The sequence below is a fragment of the Oncorhynchus kisutch genome, unplaced genomic scaffold (assembly GCF_002021735.2).
Source record: "Oncorhynchus kisutch isolate 150728-3 unplaced genomic scaffold, Okis_V2 scaffold3202, whole genome shotgun sequence".
In the NCBI taxonomy this organism is placed as follows: Eukaryota; Metazoa; Chordata; class Actinopteri; order Salmoniformes; family Salmonidae; genus Oncorhynchus; species Oncorhynchus kisutch.
The window spans coordinates 418,104-438,103 of NW_022265147.1; the positions used below are offsets into that span (position 1 = coordinate 418,104).

General features: G+C 50.1%; 1 protein-coding gene across 1 annotated transcript in view; it reads left to right on the top strand.

Annotated features, from left to right (window-relative positions):
- Positions 1-11,987, top strand: part of LOC116371401 (voltage-dependent T-type calcium channel subunit alpha-1G-like) — a 42,758-nt gene extending 30,771 nt beyond the window's left edge. The window contains exons 3-4 of the mRNA XM_031820265.1: positions 8,546-8,657; positions 11,535-11,987. Coding sequence (XP_031676125.1) covers positions 8,546-8,657; positions 11,535-11,615 — 193 coding nt within the window. The 3' untranslated portion in view covers positions 11,616-11,987. The remainder of the gene's footprint in view (positions 1-8,545; positions 8,658-11,534) is intronic.
- Positions 11,988-20,000: the final 8,013 nt, after the last annotated feature.

Sequence of the window (20,000 nt, forward strand, 5' to 3'; positions counted from 1 at the left end):
AGAGAGAGAGAGAGAGAGAGAGAGGAGAGAGAGATGAGAGAGAGAGAGAGAGAGAGAGAGAGAGAGAGAGAGAGAGAGGAGAGAGAGAGAGAGAGAGAGACAGAGACCAGAGAGACAGAGGAAGAAGCCCTAGAGAGGATGTTTCCTCTTTGTTTCCGTGGAGATAGTGAGACATAGGTGGTTTGTTCATTATGTGTTGTTTCGTGTCTTTGTTGGTGTCTTGGTGTTTGGTGGTGTATTGGTAGTTGTGTCTTGGTTGTGTGGTGGTTGTTTTGGTAGGTGTGTCTTGGTTGTGTGGTGGTTGTTTGGTAGTTGTTGTGGTGGTTGTTTGTAGTTGCTGTCTGGTTGTTTTGGTAGTTGGTGTACTGATCTGTCACAGTGGACAACACAGAAACTGACCCTCTGTTTTCATGGTGAGAGACGGTGGTTCCCATGACAAACTAGACATTACGCTCACTCTCCTGTTTGGTCTGAGCTCACATACGAACACACACACACACCACACAACACACACACACACACACACCACACACACACACACACACACACACACACACACAGGACACGACATCTTACAGTCTGTAAGGAAGCATTCACTGTTAGCCTAGACTTTTTGTTACCAAGAATGTCACAGATAAAATGGGATTTGACAGACCGACACGCACAGAGGGATGAGAGAGACAGACAGAGGAGAGACAGACAGAGGAGAGACAGACAGAGGAGAGATAGAGGAGAGAGAGACAGAGGAGAGACAGACAGAGGAGAGACAGGACAGAGGAGAGATAGAGGAGAGAGAGACAGACAGAGGAGAGACAGACAGAGGAGAGACAGACAGAGGAGAGACAGACAGAGGAGAGATAGAGGAGAGAGAGACAGAGGAGAGACAGACAGAGGAGAGACAGCAGAGGAGAGATATAGGAGAGAGAGGACAGACATTGGAGAGACAGAGGAGAGACAGAGGGAGAGACAGAGGAGAGACAGACAGAGGAGAGACAGAGAAGAGAGAGAAAGAGGAGAGACAGAAAGACGAGAGACAGACCGAGGAGAGAGAGACAGAGGGAGAGAGAGAGGAGAGAGAGAGAGGAGAGGAGAGAAGGGAGAGACAGAGGATGAGAGAGACAGAGAGACAGAGAGAGACAGACAGAGGAGAGAGAGACAGGCAGAGTAGAGACAAACAGAGGAGAGAGAGACAGAAGAGAGAGAGACAGACAGAGGAGAGACAGAGAGAGGAGAGAGAGACAGAGGAGAGAGAGACAGACAGAGAGAGACAGAGGAGAGACAGACAGAGAGAGACAGAGAGAGACAGAGGAGAGACAGAGGAGAGACAGAGGAGAGACAGAGAGAGACAGAGAGAGAGAGACAGAGGAGAGACAGAGAGAGACAGAGGAGAGACAGAGGAGAGACAGAGAGAGACAGAGAGAGACAGAGAGAGAGACAGATGAGAGACAGAGGAGAGACAGAGGAGAGACAGAGGAGCGACAGAGAGAGACAGAGAGAGAGAGACAGAGGAGAGACAGAGAGAGACAGAGGAGAGACAGAGAGAGACAGAGGAGAGACAGAGAGAGACAGAGGAGAGACAGAGGAGAGACAGAGAGAGACAGAGAGAGAGAGACAGAGGAGAGACAGAGAGAGACAGATAATTTAGATTAATTTAGTGCTGACTCGTTCCTTGACTTTTTCACTCTCTGATGTGAACACAGCCCTCCTCCTGTGTTGTGTGTAATTACGGTCTGCTCTCATAATTCTCCCCCAAAGACTCTCTCTCTGTGGTGGGGGGGACAGGGACAGAGTGTGTGTGTGTGTGTGTTGCTCTGTGTGGTGGGTGGGGGACAGAGTGTGTGTGTGTTGCTATGTGTGGTGGTGGTGGGGGGGAGGGAGGGGGGGGGAGGGACAGAGTGTGTGTGTGTGTTGCTCTGTGTGGTGGGGGGGCAGAGTGTGTGTTGCTCTGTGTGGTGGTGGGGGGGGGGCCAGAGTGGTGTTGCTCTGTGTGGTGGGGGGGGGCATAGTGTTTGTTGCTCTGTGTGGTGGGGGAGGGGGCAGAGTGTGTGTTGCTCTGTGTGGTGGTGGGGGGGGCAGAGTGTGTGTTGCTCTGTGTGGTGGTGGGGGGGGGCAGAGTGTGTGTTGCTCTGTGTGGTGGTGGGGGGGGACAGAGTGTGTGTTGTTCTGTGTGGTGGGGGGGGACAGAGTGTGTGTTACTCTGTGTGGTGGGGGAGGGGGCAGAGTGTGTGTTGCTCTGTGTGGTGGTGGTGGGGGGGGGCAGAGTGTGTGTTGCTCTGTGTGGTGGTGGGGGGGCAGAGTTGTGTGTTGCTCTGTGTGGTGTGGGGGGGGGGGCAGAGTGTGTGTTGCGCTGTGTGGTGGGGGGCAGAGTGTGTGTTGCTCTGTGTGGGGGGGGGGGGGGCAGAGTGTGTGTTGCTCTGTGTGGTGGGGGGGGCAACATTGCAAGAGTGAGGCAACATTATGGACCCCCCTGTGGGTTACAAAGCAACCAAGGGAAACTCAATTTTGAGGATTTAACTTTTTTTTCACCTCCCCCTTCTCCTCTCATCTCCTCCCTCCTTCCATCCTTCTCATCTCATCTCCTCCCTCCTTCCATCCTTCTCCTCTCATCTCCTCCCTCCTTCCATCCTTCTCCTCTCATCTCCTCCCTCCTTCCATCCTTCTCATCTCATCTCCTCCCTCCTTCCATCCTTCTCCTCTCATCTCCTCCTCCTTCCTTCCATCCTTCTCCTCTCATCTCCTCCCCGCTAATCTCCTTCTCCTCTCATCTCCTCCCTCCTTCCATCCTTCTCCTCTCATCTCCTCCCCCCTAATCTCCTTCTCCTCTCATCTTCTCCCTCCTTCCATCCTTCTCCTCTCATCTCCTCCCTCCTTCCATCCTCTCCTCTCATCTCCTCCCCCCTAATCTCCTTCTCCTCTCATCTCCTCCCTCCTTCCATCCTTCTCCTCTCATCTCCTCCCCCTAATCTCCTTCTCCTCTCATCTCCTCCCCTCCTTCCATCCTTCTCATCTCCTCCCTCCTTCCATCTTCTCCTTTCATCTCCTCCCTCCTTCCATCCTTCTCCTCTCATCTCCTCCTCCTTCATCCTTCTCCTCTCATCTTCTCCCTCCTTCCATCCTTCTCCTCTCATTTCCTCCTCCTTCTCCTCTCATCTCCTCCCTCCTTCATCCTTTCCTCTCATCTCCTCTTTCCTTCCATCTTCTCCTCTCATCTCCTCCTTCCTTCCATCCTCTCTCATCTCCTCCCTCCTTCCATCCTTCTCCTCTCATCTCCTCCCCCCTCATCTCCTTCTCCTCTCATCTCCTCCCTCCTTCCATCCTTCTCCTCTCATCTCTCCCTCCTTCTCCTCTCATCTCCTCCCTCCTTCCATCCTTCTCCTCTCATCTCCTCCTTCCTTCCATCCTTCTCCTCTCATCTCCTCCCTCCTTCCATCCTTCTCCTCTCATCTTCTCCCTCCTTCCATCCTTCTCCTCTCATCTCCTCCCTCCTTCCATCCTTCTCCTCTCATCTCCTCCCTCCTTCCATCCTTCTCCTCTCATCTCCTCCCTCCTTCCATCCTTCTCCTCTCATCTCCTCCCTCCTGCCCTCCTCTCCTCTCATCTCCTCCCTCCTTCCGTCCTTCTCCTCTCATCTCCTCCCTCCTTCCATCCTTCTCCTCTCATCTCCTCCTTCCTTCCATCCTTCTCCTCTCATCTCCTCCCTCCTTCCATCCTTCTCCTCTCATCTTCTCCCTCCTTCCATCCTTCTCCTCTCATCTCCTCCCTCCTTCTCCTCTCATCTCCTCCCTCCTTCCATCATTCTCCTCTCATCTCCTCCCTCCTTCCATCCTTCTCCTCTCATCTCCTCCCTCCTGCCCTCCTTCTCCTCTCATCTCCTCCCTCCTGCCCTCCTTCTCCTCTCATCTCCTCCCTCCTTCCATCCTTCTCCTCTCATCTCCTCCTCCTGCCATCCTTCTCCTCTCATCTCCTCCCTCCTTCCATCCTTCTCGTCTCATCTCCTCCCCCCTAATCTCCTTCTCCTCTCATCTCCCCCCTCCTTCCATCCTTCTCCTCTCATCTCCTCCCTCCTTCCATCCTTCTCCTCTCATCTCCTCCCTCCTGCCATCCTTCTCCTCTCATCTCCTCCCTCCTTCCATCCTTCTCATCTCATCTCCTCCCCCCTAATCTCCTTCTCCTCTCATCTCCTCCCTCCTTCCATCCTTCTCCTGGTTCCTCATCCATAATGACCTCTGCATCAGGGGAGGGAACTCAGTTATTACAGCTAGAAGCCCTGAGACTGTGTGTGTGTGTGTGTGTGTGTGTGTGTGTGTGTGTGTGTGTGTGTGTGTCTGTCCATGTGTGTGTGTGTATTCTTTCCGTGTGTGTGTGTGTATGTGCCCGTTTGTGTGTGATGTAGGTGTGTGTTCTTTCTGTCTGTGTGATGTCAGTGTGTGTGTGTGATGTCAGTGTGTGTGCGATGTATGTGTGTCCGTGTGTGTGATGTATATGTATGTGTAATGTATATGTGTGTGTGTGTGTGTGTGTGTGTCCGTGTGTGTGTGTGTCTGTTAGTATGTGATGTGTGTGTGTGTTCTTTCTGTCTGTGTGATGTCAGTGTGTGTGTGTGTGTGTGTGTCGGTGTGTGTGTGTGTGTGTGTGTGTGTGTGTATCCCAGACTGATGCTCAGAGCTCTTTGTTCTGTGTCCTTGGCTCCTGCCAGACACTCAACACTTCTACGGCAATCGGGTGTGTGTGTGTTTCTGTTAGCACTAAGATGTTGTGTCCTGTGTGTTTGTGTGTGTGTGTGTTAGCACTATGATGTGTGTAGCAGTAGGATGTATTGTTCTAGTCTCTCAGAAAAATATTTTTTATTTGAGTCTGAGACGACAGATTACTGAGTTACCCCGGCCTAGACAACAGATTACTGAGTTACCCCGGCCTAGACAACAGATTACTGAGTTACCCGGCCGAGACAACAGATTACTGAGTTACCCCGGCCCAGACAACAGATTACTGAGTTAACCCGGCCTAGACAACAGATTACTGAGTTACCCCGGCTGAGACAACAGATTACTGAGTTACCCCGGCTAGACAACAGATTACTGAGTTACCCCGGCCGAGACAACAGATTACTGAGTTACCCCGGCCCAGACAACAGATTACTGAGTTAACCCGGCCTAGACAACAGATTACTGAGTTACCCCGGCTGAGACAACAGATTACTGAGTTACCCCGGCCTAGACAACAGATTACTGAGTTACCCCGGCCTAGACAACAGATTACTGAGTTACCCCGGCCTAGACAACAGATTACTGAGTTACCCCGGCTGCCTAGACAACAGATTACTGAGTTACCCCGGCCTAGACAACAGATTACTGAGTTACCCCGGCCTAGACAACAGATTACTGAGTTACCCCGCCGAGACAACAGATTACTGAGTTACCCCGGCCTAGACAACAGATTACTGAGTTACCCCGGCCTAGACAACAGATTACTGAGTTACCCCGGCCTAGACAACAGATTACTGAGTTACCCCGGCCTAGACAACAGATTACTGAGTTACCCCGGCCTAGACAACAGATTACGGAGTTACCCCGGCCTAGACAACAGATTACTGAGTTACCGGCCTAGACAACAGATTACTGAGTTACCCCGGCCTAGACAACAGATTACTGAGTTACCCAGGCCTAGACAACAGATTACTGAGTTACCCCGGCCTAGACAACAGATTACTGAGTTACCCGGCCTAGACAACAGATTACTGAGTTACCCCGGCCTAGAAACAGATTACTGAGTTACCCGGCCTAGACAACAGATTACTGAGTTACCCCGGCCTAGACAACAGATTACTGAGAGTTACCCCGGCCTAGACAACAGATTACTGAGTTACCCCGGCCGAGCAACAGATTACTGAGTTACCCCGGCCTACACAACAGATTACTGAGTTACCCCGGCCCAGACAACAGATTACTGAGTTACCCCGGCCTAGACAACAGATTACTGAGTACCCCGGCCTAGACAACAGATTACTGAGTTACCCCGGCCTAGACAACAGATTACTGAGTTACCCCGGCCTAGACAACAGATTACTGAGTTACCCCGGCCTAGACAACAGATAACTGAGTTACCCCGGACTAGACAACAGATTACTGAGTTACCCCGGCCCAGACAACAGATTACTGAGTTAACCCGGCCTAGACAACAGATTACTGAGTTACCCCGGCTGAGACAACAGATTACTGAGTTACCCCGGCCTAGACAACAGATTACTGAGTTACCCCGGCCTAGACAACAGATTACTGAGTTACCCCGGCCTAGACAACAGATTACTGAGTTACCCCCGGCTGAGACAACAGATTACTGAGTTACCCCGGCCTAGACAACAGATTACTGAGTTACCCGGCCTAGACAACAGATTACTGAGTTACCCCGGCCGAGACAACAGATTACTGAGTTACCCCCGGCCTAGACAACAGATTACTGAGTTACCCCGGCCTAGACAACAGATTACTGTGTTACCCCGGCCTAGACAACAGATTACTGAGTTACCCCGGCCTAGACAACAGATTACTGAGTTACCCCGGCCTAGACAACAGATTACTGAGTTACCCCGGCCTAGACAACAGATTACTGAGTTACCCCGGCCTAGACAACAGATTACTGAGTTACCCAGGCCTAGACAACAGATTACTGAGTTACCCCGGCCTAGCCAACAGATTACTGAGTTACCCGGCCTAGACAACAGATTACTGAGTTACCCCGGCCTAGAAAACAGATTACTGAGTTACCCGGCCTAGACAACAGATTACTGAGTTACCCCGGCCTAGACAACAGATTACTGAGTTACCCCAGCCTAGACAACAGATTACTGAGTTACCCCGGCCGAGACAACAGATTACTGAGTTACCCCGGCCTAGACAACAGATTACTGAGTTACCCCGGCCTAGACAACAGATTACTGAGTTACCCCGGCCTAGACAACAGATTACTGAGTTACCCCGGCCTAGACAACAGATTATTGTTACCCCGGCCCAGACAGGATGACTCTCTGTCGTGGTTATATTGAATGGATAAGACGGGATGACTCTCTGTCGTGGTTATATTGAATGGATGAGACAGGATGACTCTCTGTCGTGGTATATTGAATGGATGAGACAGGATGACTCTCTGTCGTGGTTATATTGAATGGATGAGACAGAATGACTCTCTGTCGTGGTTATATTGAATGGATGAGACAGGATGACTCTCTGTCGTGGTTATATTGAATGGATGAGACAGGATGATTCTCTGTCGTGGTTATATTGAATGGATGAGACAGGATGACTCTCTGTCGTGGTTATATTGAATGGATGAGACAGGATGACTCTCTGTCGTGGTTATATTGAATGGATGAGACAGGACAGGACCCAGGGTCTGTGGGGGGATGTGAACCCAGACTGATGTATATATGGTCCAGAGTCTGTGGGGGGATGTGAACCCAGACTGATGTATATATGGTCCAGGGTGTGGGGGGATGTGAACCCAGACTGATGTATATATGGTCCAGGGTCTGTATGACAACATTATTCTGAAATGGATTAAAAGTTTACGAGGTCTATATGTGTCCTAACGCCTGTCTACATGTGGTTTGAGCGTGTCTCTAGCTGGTATATATTCCCCTCTATATGTGTCCTCCTGTCTCTAGCTGGTATATATTCCCCTCTATATGTGTCCTCCTGTCTCTAGCTGGTATATATTCCCCTCTATATGTGTCCTCCTGTCTCTAGCTGGTATATATTCCCCTCTATATGTGTCCTCCTGTCTCTAGCTGGTATATATTCCCCTCTATATGTGTCCTCCTGTCTCTAGCTGGTATATATTCCCCTCTATATGTGTCCTCCTGTCTCTAGCTGGTATATATTCCCCTCTATATGTGTCCTCCTGTCTCTAGCTGGTATATATTCCCCTCTATATGTGTCCTCCTGTCTCTAGCTGGTATATATTCCCCTCTATATGTGTCCTCCTGTCTGTAGCTGGTATATATTCCCCTCTATATGTGTCCTCCTGTCTGTAGCTGGTATATATTCCCCTCTATATGTGTCCTCCTGTCTCTAGCTGGTATATATTCCCCTCTATATGTGTCCTCCTGTCTCTAGCTGGTATATATTCCCCTCTATATGTGTCCTCCTGTCTCTAGCTGGTATATATTCCCCTCTATATGTGTCCTCCTGTCTCTAGCTGGTATATATTCCCCTCTATATGTGTCCTCCTGTCTCTAGCTGGTATATATTCCCCTCTATATGTGTCCTCCTGTCTCTAGCTGGTATATATTCCCCTCTATATTGTCCTCCTGTCTCTAGCTGGTATATATTCCCCTCTATATGTGTCCTCTGTCTCTAGCTGGTATATATTCCCCTCTATATGTGTCCTCCTGTCTCTAGCTGGTATATATTCCCCTCTATATGTGTCCTCCTGTCTCTAGCTGGTATATATTCCCCTCTATATGTGTCCTCCTGTCTCCACGTGGTTTGAGCTTGTCTCTATGCTGATATATATTCCACTCTAAATGTTCCTTGACTCCTGTCTCCACGTGGTTTGAGCGTGTCTCCATGCTGGCTATTCTTCTGAACTGTGTGACGTTGGGAATGTTCCAGCCCTGTGACGACGTTCACTGTCTCAACAACCGTTGCTCTTTCCTACAGGTAAGTTGGCTCCTTACGTACAAATTCCATTCTTTAAAAAAAAATTGCACAGAGACGCTAACGTTTATATGTAAAATTTGCTTCTTTACTCCAGTATTTTGGATAAAGAGAATCAAGGGTTTCATGTGAGACAACAGTTTAACCTCTTTGGGATATGTAGCATCCCACCTCGCCAACAGCCAGTGAAAGTGCAGGGCGCCAAATTCAAAACAACAAAAAATCTCATAATTTTACACAATTTTAAAGATAACATTCTCGTTAATCCAGCCGCAGTGTGTGATTTCAAAAAGGCTTTACAGCGAATGCACCACAAGCGATTATGTTAGGTCACCACCAAGTCATAAAAAAACACAGCCATTTTTCCAGCCAAAGAGAGGAGTCACAAAAAGCACAAATAGAGATAAATTAATCACTAACCTTTGATGATCTTCATTAGATGACACTCATAGGACTTTATGTTACAGAATACATGTATGTCTTTTCGATAAAGTGCATATTTATATCCAAACATCTCATTTTACATTGGTGTGTTACTTTCAGTAGTTCTAAAACATCTGGTGATTTTTGCAGAGAGCCACATCAATTTACAGAAATACTCATCATAAATGTTGATGAAAATACAAGTGTTACACATGGAATTAGAGATATACTTCTCCTTACTGCTTAACGCTGTGTCAGATTTTTAATTAACGTTACGGAAAAAGCAAACCATGCAATAATCTGAGTACAGCGTTCAGACAACAAAGCAGCCAAAAAATATATCCGTCATATTGGGTAGTCAACATTAGTCATAAATAGCATTTTAAATATTGACTTACCTTTGATAATCTTCATCAGAATGCACTCCCAGGAATCCCAGTTCGACAATAAATGTTTGTTTTGTTCAATAATGTCCATCATTTATGTCCAAATAGCTTCTTTTGTTAGGGCGCTTGGTAAACAAATCCAAAGGCGCGTTCAGGTCCAGCCGAACGTCGGACGAAAAGTTCAAAAAGTTATATTACAGGTCGTAGAAATTGTCAAAACTAAGTAGAATCAATCTTTAGGATGTTTTTAACATAAATCTTCAATAACGTTCCAACCAGAGAATTGTCTGTAGAAAAGCAATGGAACGAGAGCTAACTCTCTCGTGACCGCGCCTCAGAGCCTGTGGCACTCTGCCAGACACCTGGCTCATTCCCCTATCATTCACCCCCACTTCACAGTAGAAGCCTGAAACAACGTTCTAAAGACTGTTGACATCTAGTGGAAGCCTTAGGAAGTGCAAAATGACCCCATTTACACGGTATATTGGAATGGCAAAGAGTTGAAAAACTACAAACCTCAGATTTCCCACTTCCTGGTTGGTATTTTCTCAGGTTTTCGCCTGTCAGATGAGTTCTGTTATACTCACAGACATCATTCAAACAGTTTAGAAACATCAGAGTGTTTCTATCCAATACTAATAATAATATGCATATATTAGCATCTGGGACAGAGTAGCAGGCAGTTTACTCTGGGCACCTTATTCATCCAAGCTACTCAATACTGCCATCTGGGACAGAGTAGCAGGCAGTTTACTCTGGGCACCTTATTCATCCAAGCTACTCAATACTGCCATCTGGGACAGAGTAGCAGGCAGTTTACTCTGGGCACCTTATTCATCCAAGCTACTCAATACTGCCATCTGGGACAGAGTAGCAGGCAGTTTACTCTGGGCACCTTATTCATCCAAGCTACTCAATACTGCCATCTGGGACAGAGTAGCAGGCAGTTTACTCTGGGCACCTTATTCATCCAAGCTACTCAATACTTCCATCTGGGACAGAGTAGCAGGCAGTTTACTCTGGCACCTTATTCATCTAAGCTACTCAATACTGCCATCTGGGACAGAGTAGCAGGCAGTTTACTCTGGGCACCTTATTCATCCAAGCTACTCAATACTGCCCCCCAGTCACCAAGAAGTTAACCGTTTAGAAATGAAACCACCTTACATCTCTCCTAGGAGCCCGTCTGAAGATGGCAGAATGGCAGAAAAGTATTTGGACAAATTCACTTAGTACATTAAAGTAGTCAAAAGTTAAATTTTTTGGTACAAAATGACTTTTTAAGAAGGACGTCATGTGAAGTGAAGTGTTTACATCCTCAAGATGACACTGATTGGTTGAAGGGTCAACATGTGGAACAGGAACCCCTGATTGGTTGAAGGGTTTACTTCCTCAACATGTTGAACAGGACCACTGATTGGTTGAAGGGTCAACATGTGAACAGGACCACTGATTCATTGAAGGGTCAACATGTGAACAGGACCCCTGATTGGTTGATGGGTTTACTTCCTCAAACATGTGAACAGGACCACTGATTGGTTGAAGGGTCAACATGTTGAACAGGACCACGATTCGTGAAGGGTCAACATGTTGAACAGGACCCCTGATTGGTTGAAGGGTTTACCTCCTCAAGATGTTGAACAGGACCACTGATGTTGAAGGGTTACCAAGGAACCACGGAGATGTAGAGGAGAATATTTGGGCTGTTTTGTGGGAAAACAGCAGTGCTAGTCCCAGCAGTGGGATCAAAGGTCGGAAGTCAGAGACAGAATTATCCCAGAATGCACTCCTCTGTGGTTAAACATGTCTGTATAAACATCACTGTGAATATAAATAACATGAGATAAACAACTACAGTACTCACTTGCTTTCCTCTGTGTATGTGTGTGTGTCTCTCTGTCTTTGTGTGCGTGTGTGTGTCTGTATGTGCGTGTGTATGTGTGTGTGTGTCTCTCTCTCTTTGTGTGTGTGTGTGTCTCTCTCTGTGTGTTTGTGTGTCTCTCTCTCCTTTGTGTGTGGTGTGTCTCTCTCTCTTTGTGTATGTGTGTGTGTGTGTGTGTGTGTGTGTTAGGCTCTGGATGACGGTATCTTTGTGTTCTTTGCGGTGGAGATGCTGGTGAAGATGGTGGCTCTGGGTGTTCTAGGTAGGTGACCTTTTTAAAGTGGGAATTTCAAAGTTTAGAATAAAACAATTATGAAAAATACCTACTCTGAAACCTCTCATTCCTCCGACGGAGACGTTTCTATAGTAGAACAGGCCTGAATGTCCTCTCATTCTCCAACAGAGACGTTTCTATAGTAGAACAGGCCTGAATGTCCTCTCATTCTCCAACAGAGACGTTTCTATAGTAGAACAGGCCTGAATGTCCTCTCATTCTCCAACAGAGACGTTTCTATAGTAGAACAGGCCTGAATGTCCTCTCATTCTCCAACAGAGACGTTTCTATAGTAGAACAGGCCTGAATGCCCTCTCATTCTTGTTCCTGCATGTATAGACGATGTAATGTATCGTAGATGATATCAGGGTGGTGGACTCAGCCGAACGCACCATTGGTGATCACTGCCTCCAGGACATCTACAACAACAGGTGTCTCAGGAGGGCTAAGAAAGATCATTAAGGAGCCCCAGCCGCCCGAGGAGCCCCAGCCGCCCGAGCCATGCCCTGTTCTCCCCGTTTCCAACCAGCAGGACACACCCTGTTCTCCCCGCTTCTAACCACCAGAGACACACCCTGTTCTGCCTTGGCTTCCAACTACCAGAGACACGCCCTGTTCTCCCCGCTTCCAACCACCAGAGACACGCCCTGTTCTCCCGCTTCCAACCACCAGAGACACACCCTGTTCTGCCTTGGCTTCCAACCACCAGAGACACGCCCTGTTCTCCCCGCTTCCAACCACCAGAGACACACCCTGTTCTGCCTTGGCTTCCAACCACCAGAGACACGCCCTGTTCTCCCCGCTTCCAACCACCAGAGACATGCCCTGTTCTCCCCGCTTCCAACCACCAGAGACATGCCCTGTTCTCCCCGCTTCCAACCAGCAGAGACACGCCCTGTTCTCCCGCTTCCAGCCACCAGAGACACGCCCTGTTCTCCCCGCTTCCAACCACCAGAGACACACCCTGTTCTGCCTTGGCTCCAACCACCAGAGACACACCCTGTTCTCCCTGCTTCAAACACCAGAGACACGCCCTGTTCTCCCTGCTTCCAACCATCAGAGACACGCCCTGTTCTCCCGGCTTCAACCACCAGAGACACGCCCTGTTCTGCCTTGGCTTCCAACCACCAGAGACACACCCTGTTCTGCCTTGGCTTCCAACCACCAGAGACACACCCTGTTCTGCCTTGGCTTCCAACCACCAGAGACACGCCCTGTTCTGCCTTGCTTCCAACCACCAGAGACACACCCTGTTTCTCCTGCTTCCAACCACCAGAGACACGCCCTGTTCTGCCTTGGCTTCCAACCACCAGAGACGTGCCCTTCTCCCCGCTTCCAACCAGCAGAGACACGCCCTGTTCTGCCTTGGCTTCCAACCACCAGAGACACACCCTGTTCTGCCTTGGCTTCCAACCACCAGAGACATGCCCTGTTCTGCCTTGGCTTCCAACCACCAGAGACACGCCCTGTTCTCCCCGCTTCCAACCACCAGAGACACGCCCTGTTCTCCCTGCTTCCAACACCAGAGACACGCCCTGTTCCGCCTTGGCTTCCAACCACCAGAGACACACCCTGTTCTCCCTGCTTCCAACCACCAGAGACACGCCCTGTTCTCCCCGCTTCCAACCACCAGAGACACACCTGTTCTCCCCGCTTCCAACCACCAGAGACACGCCCTGTTCTCCCCGCTTCCAACCACCAGAGACACGCCCTGTTCTCCCCGCTTCCAACCAGCAGAGACACGCCCTGTTCTCCCCGCTTCAAACCACCAGAGACACGCCCTGTTCTCCCTGCTTCCAACCATCAGAGACACGCCCTGTTCTCCCGGCTTCCAACCACCAGAGACACGCCTGTTCTGCCTTGGCTTCCAACCACCAGAGACACACCCTGTTCTGCCTTGGCTTCCAACCACCAGAGACACACCCTGTTCTGCCTTGGCTTCCAACCACCAGAGACACGCCCTGTTCTGCCTTGGCTTCCAACCACCAGAGACACACCCTGTTCTCCCTGCTTCCAACCACCAGAGACACGCCCTGTTCTGCCTTGGCTTCCAACCACCAGAGACACACCCTGTTCTGCCTTGGCTTCCAACCACCAGAGACACACCCTGTTCTGCCTTGGCTTCCAACCACCAGAGACATGCCCTGTTCTGCCTTGGCTTCCAACCACCAGAGACACACCCTGTTCTCCTGCTTCCAACCACCAGAGACACGCCCTGTTCTGCCTTGGCTTCCAACCACCAGAGACACACCCTGTTCTCCCGCTTCCAGCCACCAGAGACATGCCCTGTTCTCCCCGCTTCCAACCACCAGAGACATGCCCTGTTCTCCCCGCTTCCAACCACCAGAGACACACCCTGTTCTTCCCGCTTCCAACCACCAGAGACGTGCCCTGTTCTCCCCGCTTCCAACCAGCAGAGACACGCCCTGTTTGCCTTGGCTTCCAACCACCAGAGACACGCCCTGTTCTGCCTTGGCTTCCAACCACCAGAGACACACCTGTTCTGCCTTGGCTTCCAACCACCAGAGACATGCCCTGTTCTGCCTTGGCTTCCAACCACCAGACACACGCCCTGTTCTCCCCGCTTCCAACCACCAGAGACACTCCCTGTTCTCCCTGCTTCCAACCACCAGAGACACGCCCTGTTCCGCCTTGGCTTCCAACCACCAGAGACACACCCTGTTCTCCCTGCTTCCAACCACCAGAGACACACCCTGTTCTCCCCGCTTCCAACCACCAGAGACACGCCCTGTTCTCCCTGCTTCCAACCACCAGAGACACGCCCTGTTCCGCCTTGGCGTCCACCACCAGAGACACACCCTGTTCTCCCTGCTTCCAGCCACCAGAGACACGCCCTGTTCTCCCCGCTTCCAACCACCAGAGACACACCCTGTTCTCCCCGCTTCCAACCACCAGAGACACGCCCTGTTCTCCCCGCTTCCAACCACCAGAGACACGCCCTGTTCTGCCTTGGCTTCCAACCACCAGAGACACACCCTGTTCTCCCGGCTTCCAACCACCAGAGACACACCCTGTTCTCCCGGCTTCCAACCACCAGAGACACACCCTGTTCTGCCTTGGCTTCCAACCACCAGAGACACGCCCTGTTCTGTCTTGGCTTCCAACCACCAGAGACACGCCCTGTTCTCCCCACTTCCAACCACCAGAGACACGCCCTGTTCTCCCTGCTTCCAACCACCAGAGACACGCCCTGTTCTCCCTGCTTCCAACCACAGAGACACGCCCTGTTCTCCCTGCTTCCAACCAGCAGAGACACGCCCTGTTCTCCCTGCTTCCAACCACCAGAGACACGCCCTGTTCTCCCCGCTTCCAACCACCAGAGACACGCCCTGTTCTCCCTGCTTCCAACCACCGAAGACACGCCCTGTTCTCCCTGCTTCCAACCAGCAGAGACACACCCTGTTCTCCCTGCTTCCAACCAACAGAGACACGCCCTGTTCTCCCTGCTTCCAACCACCAGAGAAACGCCCTGTTCTCCCTGCTTCCAACCAACCAGAGACACCGCTACCAGAGTGCTGCCGCTTCCAACCACCAGAGACACGCCATGTTTGCCTGGCTTCCAACCACCAGAGACACGCCTGTTCTGCCTTGGCTTCCAACCACCAGAGACACGCCCTGTTCTGCCTTGGCTTCCAACCACCAGAGACACGCCCTGTTTGCATTGGCTTCCAACCACCAGAGACACGCCCTGTTCTGCNGGGTGGTAATGGTAACAGGTTAGTGATGGTGGTAGCAGAGGGAACACCCCCTGCTAACAGGTTAGTGATGGTGGTAGTAGTAGTGGTATGGGTGGTAATGGTAACAGGTTAGTGGTGGTGGTAGTAGTAGTAGTGGTGGTATGGGTTGTAATGGTAACAGGTTAGTGATGGTGGTGGTAGTAGTAGTGGTATGGGTGGTAATGGTAACAGGTTAGTGATGGTAGTAGTAGTAGTGGTATGGGTGGTAATGGTAACAGGTTAGTGGTGGTGGTGGTAGTAGTAGTGGTATGGGTGGTAATGGTCCCAGGTTCGTGGTGGTGGTAGTAGTGGTATGGGTGGTAATGGTAACAGGTTAGTGATGGTGGTAGTAGCAGTGGTATGGGTGGTAATGGTAACAGGTTAGTGATGGTAGTAGTAGTAGTGGTATGGGTGGTAATGGTAACACGTTAGTGGTGGTGGTGGTAGTAGTAGTGGTATGGGTGGTAATGGTAACAGGTTAGTGATGGTGGTGGTAATTGTAGTGGCGTAATGGGTTGGTATGGTAACAAATCAAATCAAATCAAATTTTATTTGTCACATACACCTGGTTAGCAGATGTTAATGCGAGTGTAGCGAAATGCTTGTGCTTCTAGTTCCGACAATGCAGTAATAACCAACAAGTAATCTAACTAACAATTCCAAAACTACTGTCTTATACACAGTGTAAGGGGATAAGAATATGTACATAAGGATATATGAATGAGTGATGGTACAGAGCAGCATAGGCAAGATGCAGTAGATGGTATTGAGTGCAGTATATACATATGAGATGAGTATGTACACGAAGTGGCATAGTTAAGAGTGGCTAGTGATATATTTTACATCATTTCCCATCAATTCCCATTATTAAGTGGCTGGAGTTGAGTCAGTGTCATTGTCAGTGTGTTGGCATCAGCCACTCAATGTTACGTGGTGGCTGTTTAACAGTCTGATGGCCTTGAGATAGAAGCTGTTTTTCAGTCTCTCGGTCCCAGCTTTGATGCACCTGTACTGACCTCTGCCTTCTGGATGATAACGGGGTGAACAGGCAGTGGCTCGGCTGGTTGTTGTCCTTGATGATCTTTATGGCCTTCCTGTGACATCGGGTAGTGTAGGTGTCCTGGAGGGCAGGTAGTTTACACCCCGGTGATGCGTTGTGCAGACCTCACTACCCCTCTGGAGAGCCTACGTTGTGGGCGGAGCGTTGCCGTACCAGGCGGTGATACAGCCCGCCAGGATGCAGCCAGGTCGCAATTGTAAATGAGAACTTGTTCTCAACTTGCCTACCTGGTTAAATAAAGGTAAAATAAAATGTAAAAAATCTGTAGAAGTTTGTGAGTGCGTTTGGTGACAAGCCAAATTTCTTCAGCCTCCTGAGGTTGAAGAGGCACTGCTGCGCCTTCTTCACGATGCTGTCTGTGTGGGTGGACCAATTCAGTTTGTCTGTGATGTGTACGCCGAGGAACTTAAAAACTTACTACCCTCTCCACTACTGTTCCATCGATGTGGATAAGGGGGTGTTCCCTCTGCTGTTTCCTGAAGTCCACAATCATCTCCTTAGTTTTGTTGACGTTGAGTGTGAGGTTATTTTCCTGACACCACACTCCGAGGGCCCTCACCTCCTCCCTGTAGGCCGTCTCGTCGTTGTTGGTAATCAAGCCTACCACTGTTGTGTCGTCCGCAAACTTGATGATTGAGTTGGAGGCGTGCGTGGCCACGCAGTCGTGGGTGAACAGGTACGCACCCTTGTGGGACCCCAGTGTTGAGGATCAGCGGGGTGGAGATGTTGTTACCTACCCTCACCACCTGGGGGCGGCCCGTCATGAAGTCCAGTACCCAGTTGCAAAGAGCTTGATGACGAGTTTGGAGGGTACTATGGTGTTAAATGCCGAGCTGTAGTCGATGAACAGCATTCTCACATAGGTATTCCTCTTGTCCAGATGGGTTAGGGCAGTGTGCAGTGTGGTTGAGATTGCATCGTCTGTGGACCTATTTGGACGGTAAGCAAATTGGAGTGGGTCTAGGGTGTCAGGTAGGGTGGAGGTGATATGGTAACAGGTTAGTGGTGTTGGTGGTGGTAGTGGTATGGGTGATAATGGTAACAGGTTAGTGATGGAGACAGAGACAGAGAGAGAGAGCGAGAGACAGAGAGAGAGAGAGAGAGAGAGAGAGAGAGAGAGAGAGAGAGAGAGAGAGAGAGGAGAGACAGAGGAGAGACAGACAGAGGAGAGACAGAGAAGAGAGAGACAGAGAGAGAGAGAGAGAGGAGAAGAGAGAGAGAGAGAGAGAGAGAGAGAGAGATGAGAGAGAGACGAGAGAGAGAAGAGAGAGAGAGAGAGAGAGAGAGAGAGAGAGAGAGAGACAGAGAGAGAGAGAGAGAGAGAGACAGAGAGAGAGAGAGAGAGAGACAGAGAGACAGAGAGAGAGAGAGACAGAGAGAGAGAGAGAGACAGAGAGAGAGAGAGAGAGAGAGAGAGACAGAGAGACAGAGAGAGAGAGAGAGAGAGACAGAGGAGAGAGAGAGAGAGAGAGAGAGAGAGAGAGAGAGAGAGAGAGAGAGAGCGAGAGAGAGAGAGAGAGAGACAGAGACAGAGAGACAGAGGAAGAAGCCCTAGAGAGGATGTTTCCTCTTTGTTTCCGTGGAGATAGTGAGACATAGGTGGTTTTGTTCATTATGTGTTGTTCGTGTCTTTGTTGTGTCTTGGTTGTTTGGTGGTTGTTTGGTAGTTGTGTCTTGGTTGTGTGGTGGTTGTTTGGTAGGTGTGTCTTGGTTGTGTGGTGGTTGTTTGGTAGTTGTGTGGTGGTTGTTTGGTAGTTGTGTCTTGGTTGTTTGGTAGTTGTGTACTGATCTGTCACAGTGACAACACAGAAACTGACCCTCTGTTTTCATGGTGAGAGACGGTGGTTCCCATGACAACTAGAATTACGCTCTACTCTCTGTTTGGTCTGGCTCACATACGAACACACACACACACACACACACACACACACACACACACACACACACACACACACACACACACACACACACACACACACAGGACACGACATCTTACAGTCTGTAAGGAAGCATTTCACTGTTAGCCTAGACTTTTTGTTTACCAAGAATGTCACAGATAAAATGGGATTTGACAGACCGACACGCACAGAGGGAGAGAGAGACAGACAGAGGAGAGACAGACAGAGGAGAGACAGACAGAGGAGAGATAGAGGAGAGAGAGACAGAGGAGAGACAGACAGAGGAGAGACAGACAGAGGAGAGATAGAGGAGAGAGAGACAGACAGAGGAGAGACAGACAGAGGAGAGACAGACAGAGGAGAGACAGACAGAGGAGAGATAGAGGAGAGAGAGACAGAGGAGAGACAGACAGAGGAGAGACAGACAGAGGAGAGATATAGGAGAGAGAGACAGACATTGGAGAGACAGAGGAGAGACAGAGGAGAGACAGACAGAGGAGAGACAGAGAAGAGAGAGAAAGAGGAGAGACAGAAAGACGAGAGACAGACAGAGGAGAGAGAGACAGAGGAGAGAGAGAGGAGAGAGAGAGGAGAGACAGAGGAGAGACAGAGGAGAGAGAGACAGAGGAGAGACAGACAGAGGAGAGACAGAGGAGAGAGAGACAGGCAGAGTAGAGACAAACAGAGGAGAGAGAGACAGAAGAGAGAGAGACAGACAGAGGAGAGACAGAGAGAGGAGAGAGAGACAGAGGAGAGAGAGACAGACAGAGAGAGACAGAGGAGAGACAGACAGAGACAGACAGAGAGAGACAGAGGAGAGACAGAGGAGAGACAGAGGAGAGACAGAGAGAGACAGAGAGAGAGAGACAGAGGAGAGACCGAGAGAGACAGAGGAGAGACAGAGGAGAGACAGAGAGAGACAGAGAGAGACAGAGAGAGACAGAGAGAGAGACAGATGAGAGACAGAGGAGAGACAGAGGAGAGACAGAGGAGAGACAGAGAGAGACAGAGAGAGAGAGACAGAGGAGAGACAGAGAGAGACAGAGGAGAGACAGAGAGAGACAGAGGAGAGACAGAGAGAGACAGAGGAGAGACAGAGGAGAGACAGAGAGAGACAGAGAGAGAGAGACAGAGGAGAGACAGAGAGAGACAGATATAATTTAGATTAATTTAGTGCTGACTCGTTCCTTGACTTTTTCACTCTCTGATGTGAACACAGCCCTCCTCCTGTGTTGTGTGTAATTACGGTCTGCTCTCATTAATTCTCCCCCAAAGACTCTCTCTCTGTGGTGGGGGGGACAGGGACAGAGTGTGTGTGTGTGTGTGTTGCTCTGTGTGGTGGGTGGGGGACAGAGTGTGTGTGTGTTGCTATGTGTGGTGGTGGTGGGGGGAGGGAGGGGGGGGGAGGGACAGAGTGTGTGTGTGTGTTGCTCTGTGTGGTGGGGGGGCAGAGTGTGTGTTGCTCTGTGTGGTGGTGGGGGGGGGCAGAGTGTGTGTTGCTCTGTGTGGTGGGGGGGGGCAGAGTGTTTGTTGCTCTGTGTGGTGGGGGAGGGGGCAGAGTGTGTGTTGCTCTGTGTGGTGGTGGGGGGGGGCAGAGTGTGTGTTGCTCTGTGTGGTGGTGGGGGGGGGCAGAGTGTGTGTTGCTCTGTGTGGTGGTGGGGGGGGACAGAGTGTGTGTTGTTCTGT